The following is a 14,097-nucleotide window of genomic DNA, read 5'->3' on the forward strand; positions in this document are numbered from 1 at the left end:
GAGGTTCGTGTGTGTGCGGAAGCTTGATCCTCGTGGGCCACCATCCCGGAAGTGGGCTTAAAGGAAGAAAGTACTGTATTGGGTGTTCTCGGGACTCAAGGTGCGGATTTTTAGAACTTTGGGAGGTGTGTGTTGACCTGGAAGGATTCAGAGGTTTTGGTCACCACACCTGAAGGCCCTTAGCTTCTCTGACGAGCCCGCTTGTGGCGCACACATGGTTGCACCTTGAGGCTTCTTGTTAGAGTTCCTCTATAAAAGCCAGTCTGCGTTGCTGTTCGGTGGCGACTGAGTTCGGAGATGTGTTGATGCTTCAGCCGCTCACCATGGCCCTGCGGGCGGTGTGGCTCATACGCCACGAGCCGGGAACTCCACTTTGTGGCTCCGTGAGATTCTCCAGGTAATGCAAGTCTGAATCCTCAGAGTCATATGATGGATCGAAGGATGGATGATGAGCATAGTTTTGGCATGCATCGAATCCTGGGTCGGCCACGAATAGCTGAGTGACCTTGAGCAGGTTTACTAACCTGTATTTTGCCCATTGAGTGGAAATATTAATAACCCCATTTTACAGTGTTGGCAGAATTAAATCAGCTGTCGCCTGCGACATATTAATTACTACGTGTGCTTTCTGGTATTAGTGTTCTATTTTAAAATTAACTGCAACTACTTAAGATTGTTGTAGAGATGACAAAAAGGTGTTGAGCACTAAATATGTTTCAATGATAAAATCATTCAAGGGCGTTTCGCCAACTCATTCTTCTGAAAAACTCTTGCTGAGCAGTTATCACTGTTACTTTCATCTTACCAAAGTGTCACTGCTAGAAATCAGAGTTTACAGTTCGTAGTTGATGAAGAAAACAGAACTACGAAAAATTAAATTACGTTACTTTAAATTTAAATTACTTTACTTTTAAATTTAAATTACATTACTTAAATAAATTACTTTTTTCTTCTCTGGTCCTGCTTTTAGAATTTACCATATTTTATTAAAACATGTCTGAGGAGAACCCTACACCTCATTTTAAAATGCGATTGACACTCCAGTAAGCTGTTTCTTTTTCTTTTTAGTGGCTATTGACAGGTTTTTTTGGTTTTGTTTTTGTTCTTGGCCAACAATTCATTCTTCCCTGAGGAGAGATTTATCATAGTGAAAGTGAGATTGAAGCAGATAAAAATCAGTGTAGGTTTTAAGTGTGAAGTGTTTTTCTCTTTCACACTGTGGACCAGTTTTCCTAACATCTTCCGAATAGTATATCTTTTAGCCATTTGTTTATGGGGCTATTGATGATGTTTATTACACTCCCTTAAAAACACTGGTCTGTTTGTTCTATTACTGTCTTTTTTGTGCAGATACCGTACTGTTTTATGTATGTGGCTCTATAGCTTATTTTAATATCTCAGAGTGGTGAAGTTTTTACTGCTTAAATAAGTTCCTTGAGGAAATCATGCTAGATTTCAGAATGTTTTCCCAATATGCTTGGAAAAAAATATTTTAGAAGAAAAATTTAGGTATATTTGGAGGAGCTCTCAACATTTCTATGGAGGCAGCAAGTTGGATTCAAATAATTCATGTCACTTTAATAGTGTATTAATGAATGAATTAATAAAGTTTTATTATTTTGGGTTTCAGACCTCTTGGGACTGGTGTTAGTGCTAAACAACCTGGCTTAGGGTGGTGTAGTATCCCTAGTTGTAGGGATATTTAAGGTTTAAATCCTCTTTTAGAAAAATCCTAGGATAAATTTGAAGTGGTAGATTGAATTGTACAACAGAATATTGAGCACATACTGAGGTATGGTATAAGGTCCCACAGTAACTTATCTTTACAATCATAAAATTTTTAGAACTTTGTCATCTAGATAACCAGAGAACAAGTCACTAATGATGAGTTAACTAATTCTTCCCTTTTCTCAACCAAGAAATACATCAGAATTTGAATTAGTGAAGTTTACTTATATGTAGCTGACTTTACATTCGTATATTTATTTTTTTAATTACTAGAAAATAATCAGTATTTTATTAGTGAAAAATATTGTTTTATCCAGGTATATTTTTGACCCTTGATTAAAAAAAACAAAACAAAACTGTTTTAGAAGGGTTTGGGGGGGGTATTTTATTGCTACATTCTATTTTATTTCATTTTATTTTATTTTTTGGTGCTGTGGGTTGAACCCAGGGCCTGGAGCATACCAAGAGTGCACCACACCCTGAGCCCCCTCATTTGTTTTATAAATAAAAATTGCCAGCCAGATGGCTTTATTCTAGACTTTGAAGTAGAAGGAGAAGGGAAAATACATCTTTTGAAACTAAAACTGTGATTAACGGATTTGTGTAAATGAGCAAAAGTGTCTTTTATTCTACTTCCCAAGAAAAGAAAAAGATAAATTAGTAACTTACCATTCAACCTGAAGCAGGGATTGTGAGCCTTTTATAGCTTTCAGTGATAACATATAGCCAGCTGTGGCATGCATACCGTAAGGTTCGCCACCCCTGACCTAGAACATGCAAACAGTAAAGAATTATTCAGATTTTCTTTCTTTTTTTTTTTTTTTAGTTCATAGTATCTTCCAGGACCATAAACTGTTACTGAAATGATCTTCCATATTTTGGTAAGAGTCAGCAAGAATCAGGATACCTGTTATTCACTGTAGACTGAGTAGAACATTCCTTTAAAAGTGTATCATCTCAACTGTTGTGGAGGGTTAAATTGAACCACTTCTTTGGTCCTACTCTACTAAGATGGAATCAAAAGAAAAAAATTTTATAGAAAGATTGGTCTAGGTATAGACTCTTTGTCTACCAACAGGGAATCAGAATGGTTGAGAAACAGGAATTTTAAATTAGTGTCATGTATCCTGTCTATTTAAAAAAAGAAACAAATTTAATTGAGCACTTTCAATAATAGATGATATTTTATCATTTCATAACATACCAAGGATAAAACAGTTAATCTGGTAGGAATTTATATTTCTTGGTTGTTGGCTTTTGTGGGTGTGTTTGTTTATTGTTATTAATCTTTGCCCTGTGTTTTAATTCGCTTGTTTTGATTTTACGTGGAAGATCAGTTACGTTTTTTCTCCTAATGCAGACGGTATCCAACTGTTGAAAAGCGAGCTAAAATCTTCAATGGAGTGAGTTATGTGCCTGTTCCTGAAGATGGTCCTTTTCTTAAAGCACTACTCTTTGAACTTAGATTATTGGATGATGATAAAGACTTCGTGGAAAGTCGTGACAGTTGTTCACACATCAATAAAACATCCATCTATGGGCTTCCAATAGGAGGCAAAGAACTCTGGCCAGTTGTTGCATTTCTAAGGAATGGCATGATATATGCGAGTGTTCCACTAGTTGAACAGACTCTGTCCCCTCATCCACCACTAATTAGCATTAGTGGAATTTCACAAGGCTTACAGCTCCTTTTCAGTATACAGGATTTTCTGTACTTAGGTCAAAAAACTGACAGTGAGCTAAATACAAAATTGAGCCAGTTGCCTGACTTGCTTCTACAGGCTTGTCCGTTTGGTACTTTACTGAATGCCAACATACAGAATTTGCTAGATAACAGTAACTTTGCTTCTGTGACTCAACCACAAAAACAGCCAGCCTGGAAAGCTGGGACATACAAAGGAAAACCGCAAGTCTCCATTTCTATCACTGAAAAGGTAAAATCCATGCAGTATGATAAACAAGATATAGGAGATACATGGCAAGTTGTTGGAGCAGTCACTTGCAAGGTAAGATTTTCTCAGGTATTTGCTTTATCATACCATTTAACACATATGAAAAAGAAAATTTAGCTGTGTGTATTGTGTGTTGCTAAATGATATTCTTAATGTTTAGCTTGAGCAGCAGTCTTAGAGTTGTAAAATTTTGTTATCTTTTTTTTTTTTACCAGTTATTTTGTATCTGTTGTTGTGTAATAAGTTGTCCCAGTACTCTAAAACAAGTATTTATTTCCTCCTACTTTCTGTGGGTCAGAATTTCAGAAGCAGCTTAGCTAGGAACTTATATTTTAGTGCCTCATGAGATCACAATCACAATTTTGGTTGGGCCTGTAGTAATCCAAAGGTTTGACAGGGGCTGGATGATCCAGCAAGATGAGTCAGTCTCATGGCAGGCATTTTGGTGCTGGTTGAAGACGGACCAAAATCCTCTTCGACATAGACCTCTCAACAAACTATTTGTTTATCCTCACTACTTGTTGGTCAGCTTCAGATTGAATGAGAGAGGTGGAGGAGAGATTGAATCAGAAGCTGTTCTTTTTATTACTTAGACTGGAAGGTCACATGACCTCACTCTACTTCCTGCTTGTTGGAAGCAAGTCAGTAATTCTGGGCACATTCAAGCATTATGCAATTAGGTCCACCTTTTGAAAAGAGTAGTGTCAAAAGAAACAGAAAAGTGTTAGAGATTTTGTGGACATATTTTAAGATCGCTATGCCTATTTTCCATTTTTCTCTAGAGAGGTCAAATTTCAAATTGACAAATCCTCCGATATGATACCTAAAATCATTTTGAAGAGCTTCTGTTTTATTTAAATGAATCGTTAGGTTAATATAGGGTTTAAGATTAGAAAAATCTGAAAAAAAAAACAGTGGAAATAGTATAGAAAGCAGTAACTAATGTTGAATAGTGACCAAAAATAAAATCCTCAAAGTAAACGTTCTTTACATGTATATTAATAGTATTCTCAGATGTCTTTATTTTTCCATCTTCCTTTTATTTTGTGTGCTTTTAATGTAAACTTTTTGTATATCAAATTTAACATTGAATGTCCATGTATAAATCCTATGAATAAAAGTAGATTTCAAGAATAGATGATTACAACAATCCTGACAAGGAAATTGGGCCTTTCTTTTCTTTTTTTTTAAACATAATTAAAGTGACCTAAAAGTTTTTGTCTGTGTTACGTTTACTTCTATCATAGTTAAAAATACATTCCGGTTATTCATTCTATGAAAAAGAAGTATTATAAACTACTGTAAAGTCATGGATTATGTCATTCACAAGTCTTAAAGTAGTTCTTTTTTTCTTATAAGTTTGGTATAATGAAAGTAGGAAAACCATCATTTCTGTATATCTCATGGCAAAAAACAGGAAATATGTTACATATAATGTAATGCTAATTAATATCATGATATTTAAATATCTCAGTTCATTGATAAGCTAACCGTACTTTTTTGCTAACAGAAATTCTGGATTGATTCCTATTCTTATTTCTGATAAAGATGCTCAGGATGGAGAACTTTCTTCTTTAAAAAAAAAAAAGTAGGATCAAGTATCCCTTAACTTACACACTAAATGTTTCTTTAAGGTTGTATGTAAATAATATGATTACTACCCAGACATTTTTTTAAGGGCTTCAGGAGCTTAGTATTTAAAGGAGTTTTACTCTAGAACTGATTATAAATGGAAATAATTATTTTTATCTAGTAGAAAAACCTGACGAAATGAAAGCCAGTGCACTGAAGTTCTAGTCCTTACTCTACCACTAATTTTGTGTCTTTGGAAAAAACCACACAACTTTTTGAATCTTTTATCATTTTTAAAATGAGATGAGTTCTAGGTAACTTCTTGTTTTATATTCCTAGTTCTAATGTTCAGATTTACATATGCTAGACTGGTTTAAAAGGTAGTACACAGATTCTTTCTAGAATGCCTGTGTGTGTCCATCCTGTAGTATACACAGCCACTCTAGAAAGAATTTTTTTTTTTGGTACCAAGGATCAAACTCAGAACATTGCAGTTGTGAGGCAGGTGGCAGCACCACTGAGCTAAGTCCCCATCTAAATTGTAATAGTACTTACTATTAAAATTTGGCTTAGTTTGTTCTCTCCATAAATGTATAAACAAACAAAACTTTTTTATTCTTACTAGTACATATAAAGAGTGAAGTAGTGGGTGGTTTAAAAGTTGAAGCACTAACATTTTTAAGTTTTTTTCTAAGATTATTTGACATTTTTATTTTCAAATGTGATCTGCATAATTATCACCAAAAGACTTTTATATAACACTAATTGTACTTGGTCTGTTCATAACACCTGTCGATTCTCTAAGTACATTGAAGAGTTCATACATTAATGAATTCACACATTTTAAGAGGTAGAACATTAAAAAGTAAAACATTTCAGATTAGTATTAAGAAAAAGTAGGGTCCATAAATAGAAAAAGAAAATTCATCAAATACTTTTTTAGTATCTCCAATGCATTACAATGTAGTAGGAACTAGAAATATGAAGAAAAGTAAAACAGTTCTTCTTTTCAAAGAACTTCAAGCTTCAAGAGGGAAACATAGGCATAAACAGATACTTAAAGGTGATGAACAGTTAATGCATGGTGTGGACTATGTAATGATAGTGCACTTGGAGCTAAGCATCTGGCCTGTTGTGTTCTACTAACCCTTAAAATATTTTTTAGTTCTAGCTTAGCAAAATACCAGTACACCTTACCTGGCTCAATTTGCCAGTTTGATCCAGCATTTTAAGGGCTAAATGTCAAATTCGAATTGAGGTACAAAGGATTTCCCAGACTACCTACACACACATAAGTAAAGCTTGTTGATCTGGTGGGGTTGTAAAAGGCCACTATAAAATTTATTGGAATAAATATTTTAGGACTTACACAAGCATAAGAGGTGCTGAGGAAACAAAAGTAATATTCTGGTTACAGCCTTCAAGATAGAGTCCCTCACAAGTTCATTCCACAGATTGAAGTAGTTAGGAAACCACAGTTTACAGAGAAGTCTGCACAGTTGCCAGGACTGCCTGTTACAACCTCAAAGCAGAAGATCAAGGAAAAATCTCCAAAAGTAATATAGCTAGCCATTGTAGCCTTGAAGTAGAAGCTCAAGGAGAGGTCTGAAGCTATTTAATCTGACTTCCATGGTATCCTAAGAATAATGGCTTCCCTTTCACTCCTCCCAAATCTCATGAATATCTCCTGTTGACAAACTAAGCCAATTCACATAGGGAAGAAGATACCTAATATTTCTACATGCCAGAAGTAGGCTGTAAAGGGGATAATACAGAACTTTAGTCATTGCACAAGTCATTTAGTAAACTGAACATGAATAAATGAATTTACAGGGAGAAAAGGGCATTACAGCTAGAGGGAATAACATGCATATCCAAGTGTAAGTGTGAATTATTCCGGGAAATGCAAAAATTCTGTCTTCAGCGTAAGTCACGGGATACAAAATGATATGAAGAGGTAGATGGGGGACAGACAACAAAAGGCTTTTAAAAAATACAAAACTAAAGAACCATTGAACCCCTGCCACCATCCCAAGTTCCTAGGGCAGAGAAGCTGAGCCAGTCCCAGCACCTGGAAGGAAGCTCCCCCGCCGCCATCCCAAGCTCCTAGGGCAGAGAAGGTGAGCCACGCAGGTGCCAGAAGCACACACCCCCTCCCCCTGTGGAAATGGGAAGACACATAAACAAGCCTCAAAAAAAGACTTCTGGATCACCTACAGCAACCCCAAAGGGAAACGAGATGGAACAGTCTTTTTTTTTTTCCTTTGGTACCAGGGATCGAACTCAGGTCCTTGCGCTTGCAAGGCAGGCGACGGAACCACTGGGCTAAATCCCCGGCCCACATGGAACAGTCTGATACTCAACCACCTGGACTGTCTGAACTGGCAACAAAAGAGAATCTGGGGAAAATGAAGTCAGAAATAATTACTCAGATAACAGCAAAGATTTTGCTCATGATGCAAGACATGATTAATAAATCTAGAGAGGACACAGATTAAAAAATAGAGGATCTGAGGAACATGACGGAATCCCAACATAGGAAACAAATGGAATCCATAACACAGATGCAAACATTTCCAAGAGATTAAAAACTCCATTGAAAGTCTGCACAGCAGAATGAGCCAATGTGAGGATAGAATTTCAGATATAGAAGAAAAGATTGCAATTAGTGACCAGGAAAAGAAAAATTGCTTTAAAATTGTAAGGGAACACGAGAAATCAATCCAGCAGCTGCTAGATGATGCAAAGAAGAATAACATGAGACAGATTGGAGTCAATGAAGAAAGAGGAGAGAGTGCAGATGACATCAAAAAACTATTCACAGAAGTGATGGCAGAAAACTTCCCAGGCAGGGGAAAAGAACGTGACATACAGATAAACGAGGCATATAGGACTCCAGCTGGCGTTGATCAAAAAAAAAATCTATACATAGGCATATAATAGTTAGGATCCCAGAAATCCAACAGAAGAACAAAATTCTATAAGCAGTAAGAGAAAAGAAACAAATCACATACAAAAGAAAGCCCATCAGCATCACAGCAGACAACTTCTTAATGCAAACCCTCAAGGCAAGAAGAGCTTGGAGTGATGTATTTCAAGCCCTAAAGGAAAACAGCCTCCAACCCAGATTGATGTACCCTGCAAAACTATCTTTCAAAATGGATGGAGAAATAAGATACGTTCATGATAAAGAGCACTTCAGGAACTTCATGAATACCAAACCGGCACTCCAAAAAAGTTTAGACAATACCCTAGGAAAAGACAATGAGAACCACAACCCCAGGAAACCCAGCAGAATGAATCCATTGGGTGTGACAAATTAAACGCAAAGGGGGAGAATCCAACAAAAAGAAAAAGTCATGACAAGGCTTTTAAAACTTTTAAAACTTTTAACTTCATCTCCCTAATGAATGTATAATTCAATCTTGTTACTGTACAGATTAGTATTTTTCTGATTCTAGTGTTGCACACCTTTCCTTGTGCTGTACTGGCTATTTGTCATCTTATGTCTACTTTTTAATTGGGTTGTCTATTAATGAGCTCTAAGAATTCTTTATATATTCTGGTCATAGGTTATATGCATTGTAAATATGATCTGTTTAAGGACTACTTTTCATTTTAATGTCATTTAAAGTTCTAAGTTTTGATGGAATCTCATTTATCAGTTTCTTTTATACATCATGCTTTTGTATATTATGTAGTTCTTGCCTACCCTGAATTCATAAACATTTTTCCTTATAATTTCTTAAAGTTTTATACTTTTAGGCTTCCATATTTAGGTTCATATTTCCCTTCAAGTTATTTTCATGTATGGAAATAAAGGGTTGAGGTTAATTTTTTATGTACGGATACTAGGTGTTCTAGTGCCGTTTGCTGAAAACACTATCTCTTCCTTGGCTCTTGAATTGAGTTTATATTCTATAAAATGTTAATGTTAAATAATCTTTCAAAACTCAGTGGACCATATATGTGTGGTTCTATTTCTAGATTCTCTGTTTTATTCCAATGATCTATATGTCTTTCCTTACACCAACACTGCCTTGATTACTGTAGCTTTTGAAGAAGTCTTAAAATTAGGTACTAAACGTCTTCCAGCACTGTTTTTTGTTTTTAACTTTTCTAGTTCCTTTGTACTCCTACATAACTTTTAAATTTCAATATCCAATTCTTCATTTATAGCAAGTATACATAGACCTGAATTTTTATATATACCCTGTGTTTTCTAACCCTGCTAAATTCAAGTACAAGTTCTAGGGGCTTCTAGAGATTTCTTAGTATTTTCTCTGTAGATGATCATTTCATCTACATATAAATATTTTGCTTCTACCTTGCCAATCCTATCCTAATTGTGTCATTTTATTGCCAGACTATTTTGGTGAGGCCTATGTTTCAAAGTTTAATGGACAGATAAAGAGTAAGCATATCTGCCCTTGTTCCCCACCTTAAGGAGAAAGCATTGTATCTTCCCCATTCATATAAGGTGTTCTCCCTGGAAGTATGGAGTGCATGTCTTTGATCTGTTGAGAAGGTTCTGTTCTACTCCTAGCCTCCTGATAGCTTTTACCATGAACAGCTGTAGAATTTAGTTCAACACATTTTTTCCAACTAGTGACAGGATCATATGGCTTTTTCCTTTCCTCTGTTAAAATGATGACTTTTGGGGGTGGATCTTCCAATGCTGAACCAACACTGCCATCCCTATAACAAAACCACTTTCTACATCCTGCCAGATCTGACTTCTAAGAGTTTGTTTTGTTAAACAAATTTCTGTCTATGTTCATACTTTTTTCTTCTATTATCTTTATCCAGTTTTAGGATTAGCACAATGTTGAGTTCCTAAAATGAGGGGAGAAGTGTTCCTTCTTTTTTCTGCTTTAATTGTTTGATATAATTTATCAGTTAAAATGTTTATGAGCCTGCTGTTGTCATATAGGTAGGTTTTCAAGCTAGGAATATACTTTCTTTAATAGGTGCTATTCAAATTTTATATTTCCTCCAGAGTTAGCTTCATTAATTTGTCTTCCAAGGTACTTCTTAGAAGTTGTCAAATTTATTTCAAAACAGATTTTTGAAATATCCTTTCTGTATCCTTTTAAATTCTGTAAAATCTGTGGTAATGTCTCCTAGATCTTGATATTGTAATTTAAAAAATGTATAATTGATATTGTATAACAGGAAGAAAAGGGCTAAAGGTGCAGGGGAAGTGGGAGGGTTAGGGAAAAGGAAAAAAGGGAAAAGAAAAAATATGAGAAAAGGAAAAAAATGGAAACAAAGTCTTTGCAAATAGAGAAGGGTGGAGGGGGTGAAGGGAGGCCAGGGGAAGGGGAAAAAAAATAAGAACCAAGATATTCATGTAATGGTACAAGATCCCAATGATGAATGTAACTGTATTTTATACCAAAAATGTACCAATAAACTTAATGGGAAAAAAAAGAACCATTGAAATGTTTAGAGCATGAAATAATATAATAAAAATTATAGTTCATTAAAATAGCTCTGGCATTTATGGAGAATGGGTTGACTAGAGGAAAGCAAGCCAAGACACATTAGAGGGCTCAGACAGAAGTTGTAAAGGCCTTTACAAGTGTACTTCCAGAAGGAATGGAGAGAAGTGAATGAATTGCAAGTATTTTCTAAGAAGTTTAGAGGTGAGCAGAAGGGCCAGTGAAACCTCTGGTGTCGCTGGCTTCGGTGTTTAAGAGCATAAAACTGTTAGAAAGGAAAGAGAATCTAGAGAGAAATGAGTTAAACTGGGGAGAATGACTAAGACATTGAGAAAAGCCTTAAACAGAAAATGTATATTCTAAGATCTTGGTAATACCCATTTCTGCTTTTATTACAGTGTGATTTGGAAGGAATCATGCCAAATGTTACCATTAGCTTGAGTCTCCCCACCAATGGATCACCACTTCAAGATATTCTTGTTCATCCTTGTGTGACTTCTCTTGATTCTGCCATTCTGACCTCGAGTAGCATTGATGCAATGGATGATTCTGCATTTAGTGGGCCTTACAAATTTCCATTTACTCCACCTTTAGAGTCATTCAACTTATGTTACTACACATCCCAGGTAAACAGTCTTGGAAAAGTTGAGGCTTGGTGACCTTTGTATATATAAGTGCCATTACAAATACTGTGAGACATTTATAAATACTGTTCATAAGGACATCATTTCTATTCTTGGGCCAAATGAGAACTTCTCATGAGTTACTTACTAGACAATAATTGATGAGTGAAGATTCAATTATCTGCATGGGCTACCTCTTTTCTCTGGTACGTATAACTGCATTAATAGTTTTCAAAGTCAGTGTGGTTTTTTAATATTCTCTAAGAAGGAGTCTATGGTCACAGGATAGATCCTAGTATAATTTAGTCATGGTTTTAACCATAAACATGAAGTAACTCTAATTCCAGGAAATCTTGGTTACAAATATAAATTATTAAATAAAAATAAATTTAAAAAAATAAATTGTCTCCAGGACAAACCTGTGCTTCCTCTGCAGGCCATTCAAAGCCTTTTACCATATGATTCCCAACTTCCTAGGTTCTCTCCCTCCTCCCACTCTGCACCTACCCTACCTCTCTTCCAGGCAGTATTCCAGTAGCATCATACTCCAGCTGTGAGGCAGGAGATTGGGGGTCGAGGGGCAAACCAGCTGAGCAAGTGGGAGCAACCTGTCAATAACGGAGATCCAGGAAGTGCAGAGAAAAAGTTCCCAAAGTCCTGCACCTGAGACTAATCAGAGTGCTCAGCTTCAGTTCTCCAGAGAACTCAAGCAGGTGTTTGAGAGGATGGCCTTCACCTGACGTCAGCCTGCGGCGTGGGAGATGCAAACACCTGCAGACATTCAGCTGTCTGCCACTGTTCTCTTTCTCAGGGTCTGCCCTCACCCAGCAGAGTGCACTTGTTTTCTACTTTTAATTGGCCTGCACTGACTCTGCAGAGCATGTTTCTTTTCCTACCTTCAATAAATGTAAAACCTTGCTAAAAATATATATATATATATATATAAATTAATAGTAGCTATTTATTGCTTATTGAGTAAGTGCATCAGATGTTTTCCTGGGCACTTGGAGTGTATTTTCTCTTCTACTTTTAACAAACCTTAAGGTAAGTATTACTCCCATTTTACAGATGCAGAAGGTATCAGAGAACTTAAATGATTTATACAAGGTCATTTGACTAATAAATGGCAGAGCCTAGATTTGAACCCAGATTTTGCAAACTGCCGAAGCCCAAAATGTTTTCCACTGTGCCATACCATTTATCTCTTGTCCTAGTTTTCAGTCAGTAGCTTAGGAAATCCTACTTAAGCAGAGGAAGTTTATTTTGAGAAGGCAACAGGAAATCTCATTTTCATTCATGAAAAGATGTAGAACCCAGACTACATTGGTACTAGAGCCAGAAAATTAAAATTACTCTGTATTCAAGGTTCATACTCTCGGATCGCTGCTTCTCAGTGTCTTCAACTGCCTTTCCCTGCTTGCAGGTGACTTACAGCTCTAGAACTTGCACTGTGTGTAAGTAGTCTCTGTCTTACTTCAGATGTACCATTCGGAATGATTGGCTCACCCCAACCTACAGATTATTTCCCCTTCAATCAGTTACTGATGACCAATCACATTAGCTGTAATTGAGCTAGGGAGTTAGGAAAGGAATGGGGGAGTACAGTCACTGGTTACAAAAAGAGCAACAGGAATTCTGAGTATCACAGCAGTGATCAATATGTGTAGTACATGTCCCACACTGCAAGTCGGAGAACTTAAGAGGGAGAGGATATCATAGAGGAGCAAGAGCACAGACGGGAATATATTGTATACTTTTATAAGGCACCTTTGTCATCTCTGGAAACAGGAGAGAGAAGAATGTCTGCCCTTAAAATGTGTTTGGATCCGTTATTGCTATTATCAAAACAACGTGGAGGAGCTCACTAGTAAATAAAGGCGGATCTGAATATAATGATTATAGTATGTGTATGTGTAAATATATACATCGTGATGTCATCTAGTGTACATGACTGGAAGTCCGTCATTCCCCATTGGTATTTTATATGCTGTAACCTGAGAATTATATAAAAATGTGTTTATTTTCAGGTCCCTGTCCCACCAATTTTGGGTTTTTATCAAATGAAAGAAGAAGAAGTACAACTAAAAATAGCAGTTAATTTAAAACTTCATGAAAGTGTAAAAAATAATTTTGAATTCTGTGAAGCTCACATACCTTTTTATAATAGGTAGGAATGAATGATATGGTGCCATGATTCTACCTTCCCTAGTATATTCCCCCTGCACTATAATAAATTGTCTTTTCTGCCTTATGTTTGAGATCTAAATAATTTTGTGTTACTCAAATAGATGGTGATACTGAAACAAAATAATCTATTTACCTTTAATATGCTGTTATTTTTCTGGTTAAACTTGCTAGTAAATTATAACCTTAAGCCAGCGTAACTTTGTTGGAGATTATTTTGTTTCAGCTTTATTATTAGCAGTTTCTCTGGATTCTACATATAAGTCAGTCCTAAGTATCAGCTGCCTGATAAATTAACCAATTATCATAAGATTGCTTCCTCATCAATTCTACTCTTTTTTTTTTGTGCAGTGTAGCTCTTTCCAAAGTGTACTTGAATATATAGTAAAATCATAGATTTACTGTTGTGTCAACCAATGTGAATATATTCATATATTCTATGTGATATAATTGGCGTTAGGAATAAAAACAAAATGTATATCATGACTGTAAATGTTTATGTGGTTTTTGGTATTTTGGGAGGTACATCTTCTTGTTATGTTCCATTCTGCAAACAGTATGGATCTGGTTTTTGGGGGGGGTTTGGGTTTTTTG

The 14,097-nt window shown here is 35.9% G+C and overlaps 1 protein-coding gene across 2 annotated transcripts in view; it reads left to right on the forward strand.

The window, feature by feature from the left end:
* Nucleotides 1–10: 10 nt before the first annotated feature.
* Nucleotides 11–14,097, forward strand: part of Ap5m1 (adaptor related protein complex 5 subunit mu 1) — a 35,692-nt gene continuing 21,605 nt past the window's right edge. For both annotated transcript variants that reach the window (XR_015450910.1, XM_004871086.4), the window contains exons 1-4: nt 11–397; nt 3,089–3,734; nt 11,095–11,322; nt 13,347–13,486. Coding sequence is in view for 1 of the 2 variants with exons in the window: in XM_004871086.4 (XP_004871143.1) it covers nt 306–397; nt 3,089–3,734; nt 11,095–11,322; nt 13,347–13,486 (1,106 nt within the window). In the remaining variant the exon portion in view is untranslated. The remainder of the gene's footprint in view (nt 398–3,088; nt 3,735–11,094; nt 11,323–13,346; nt 13,487–14,097) is intronic.

The sequence above is a fragment of the Heterocephalus glaber genome, unplaced genomic scaffold (assembly GCF_053883595.1).
Source record: "Heterocephalus glaber isolate CG9 unplaced genomic scaffold, H.glaber_assembly_v1.0 deba00001118, whole genome shotgun sequence".
Taxonomy (NCBI): Eukaryota; Metazoa; Chordata; class Mammalia; order Rodentia; family Bathyergidae; genus Heterocephalus; species Heterocephalus glaber.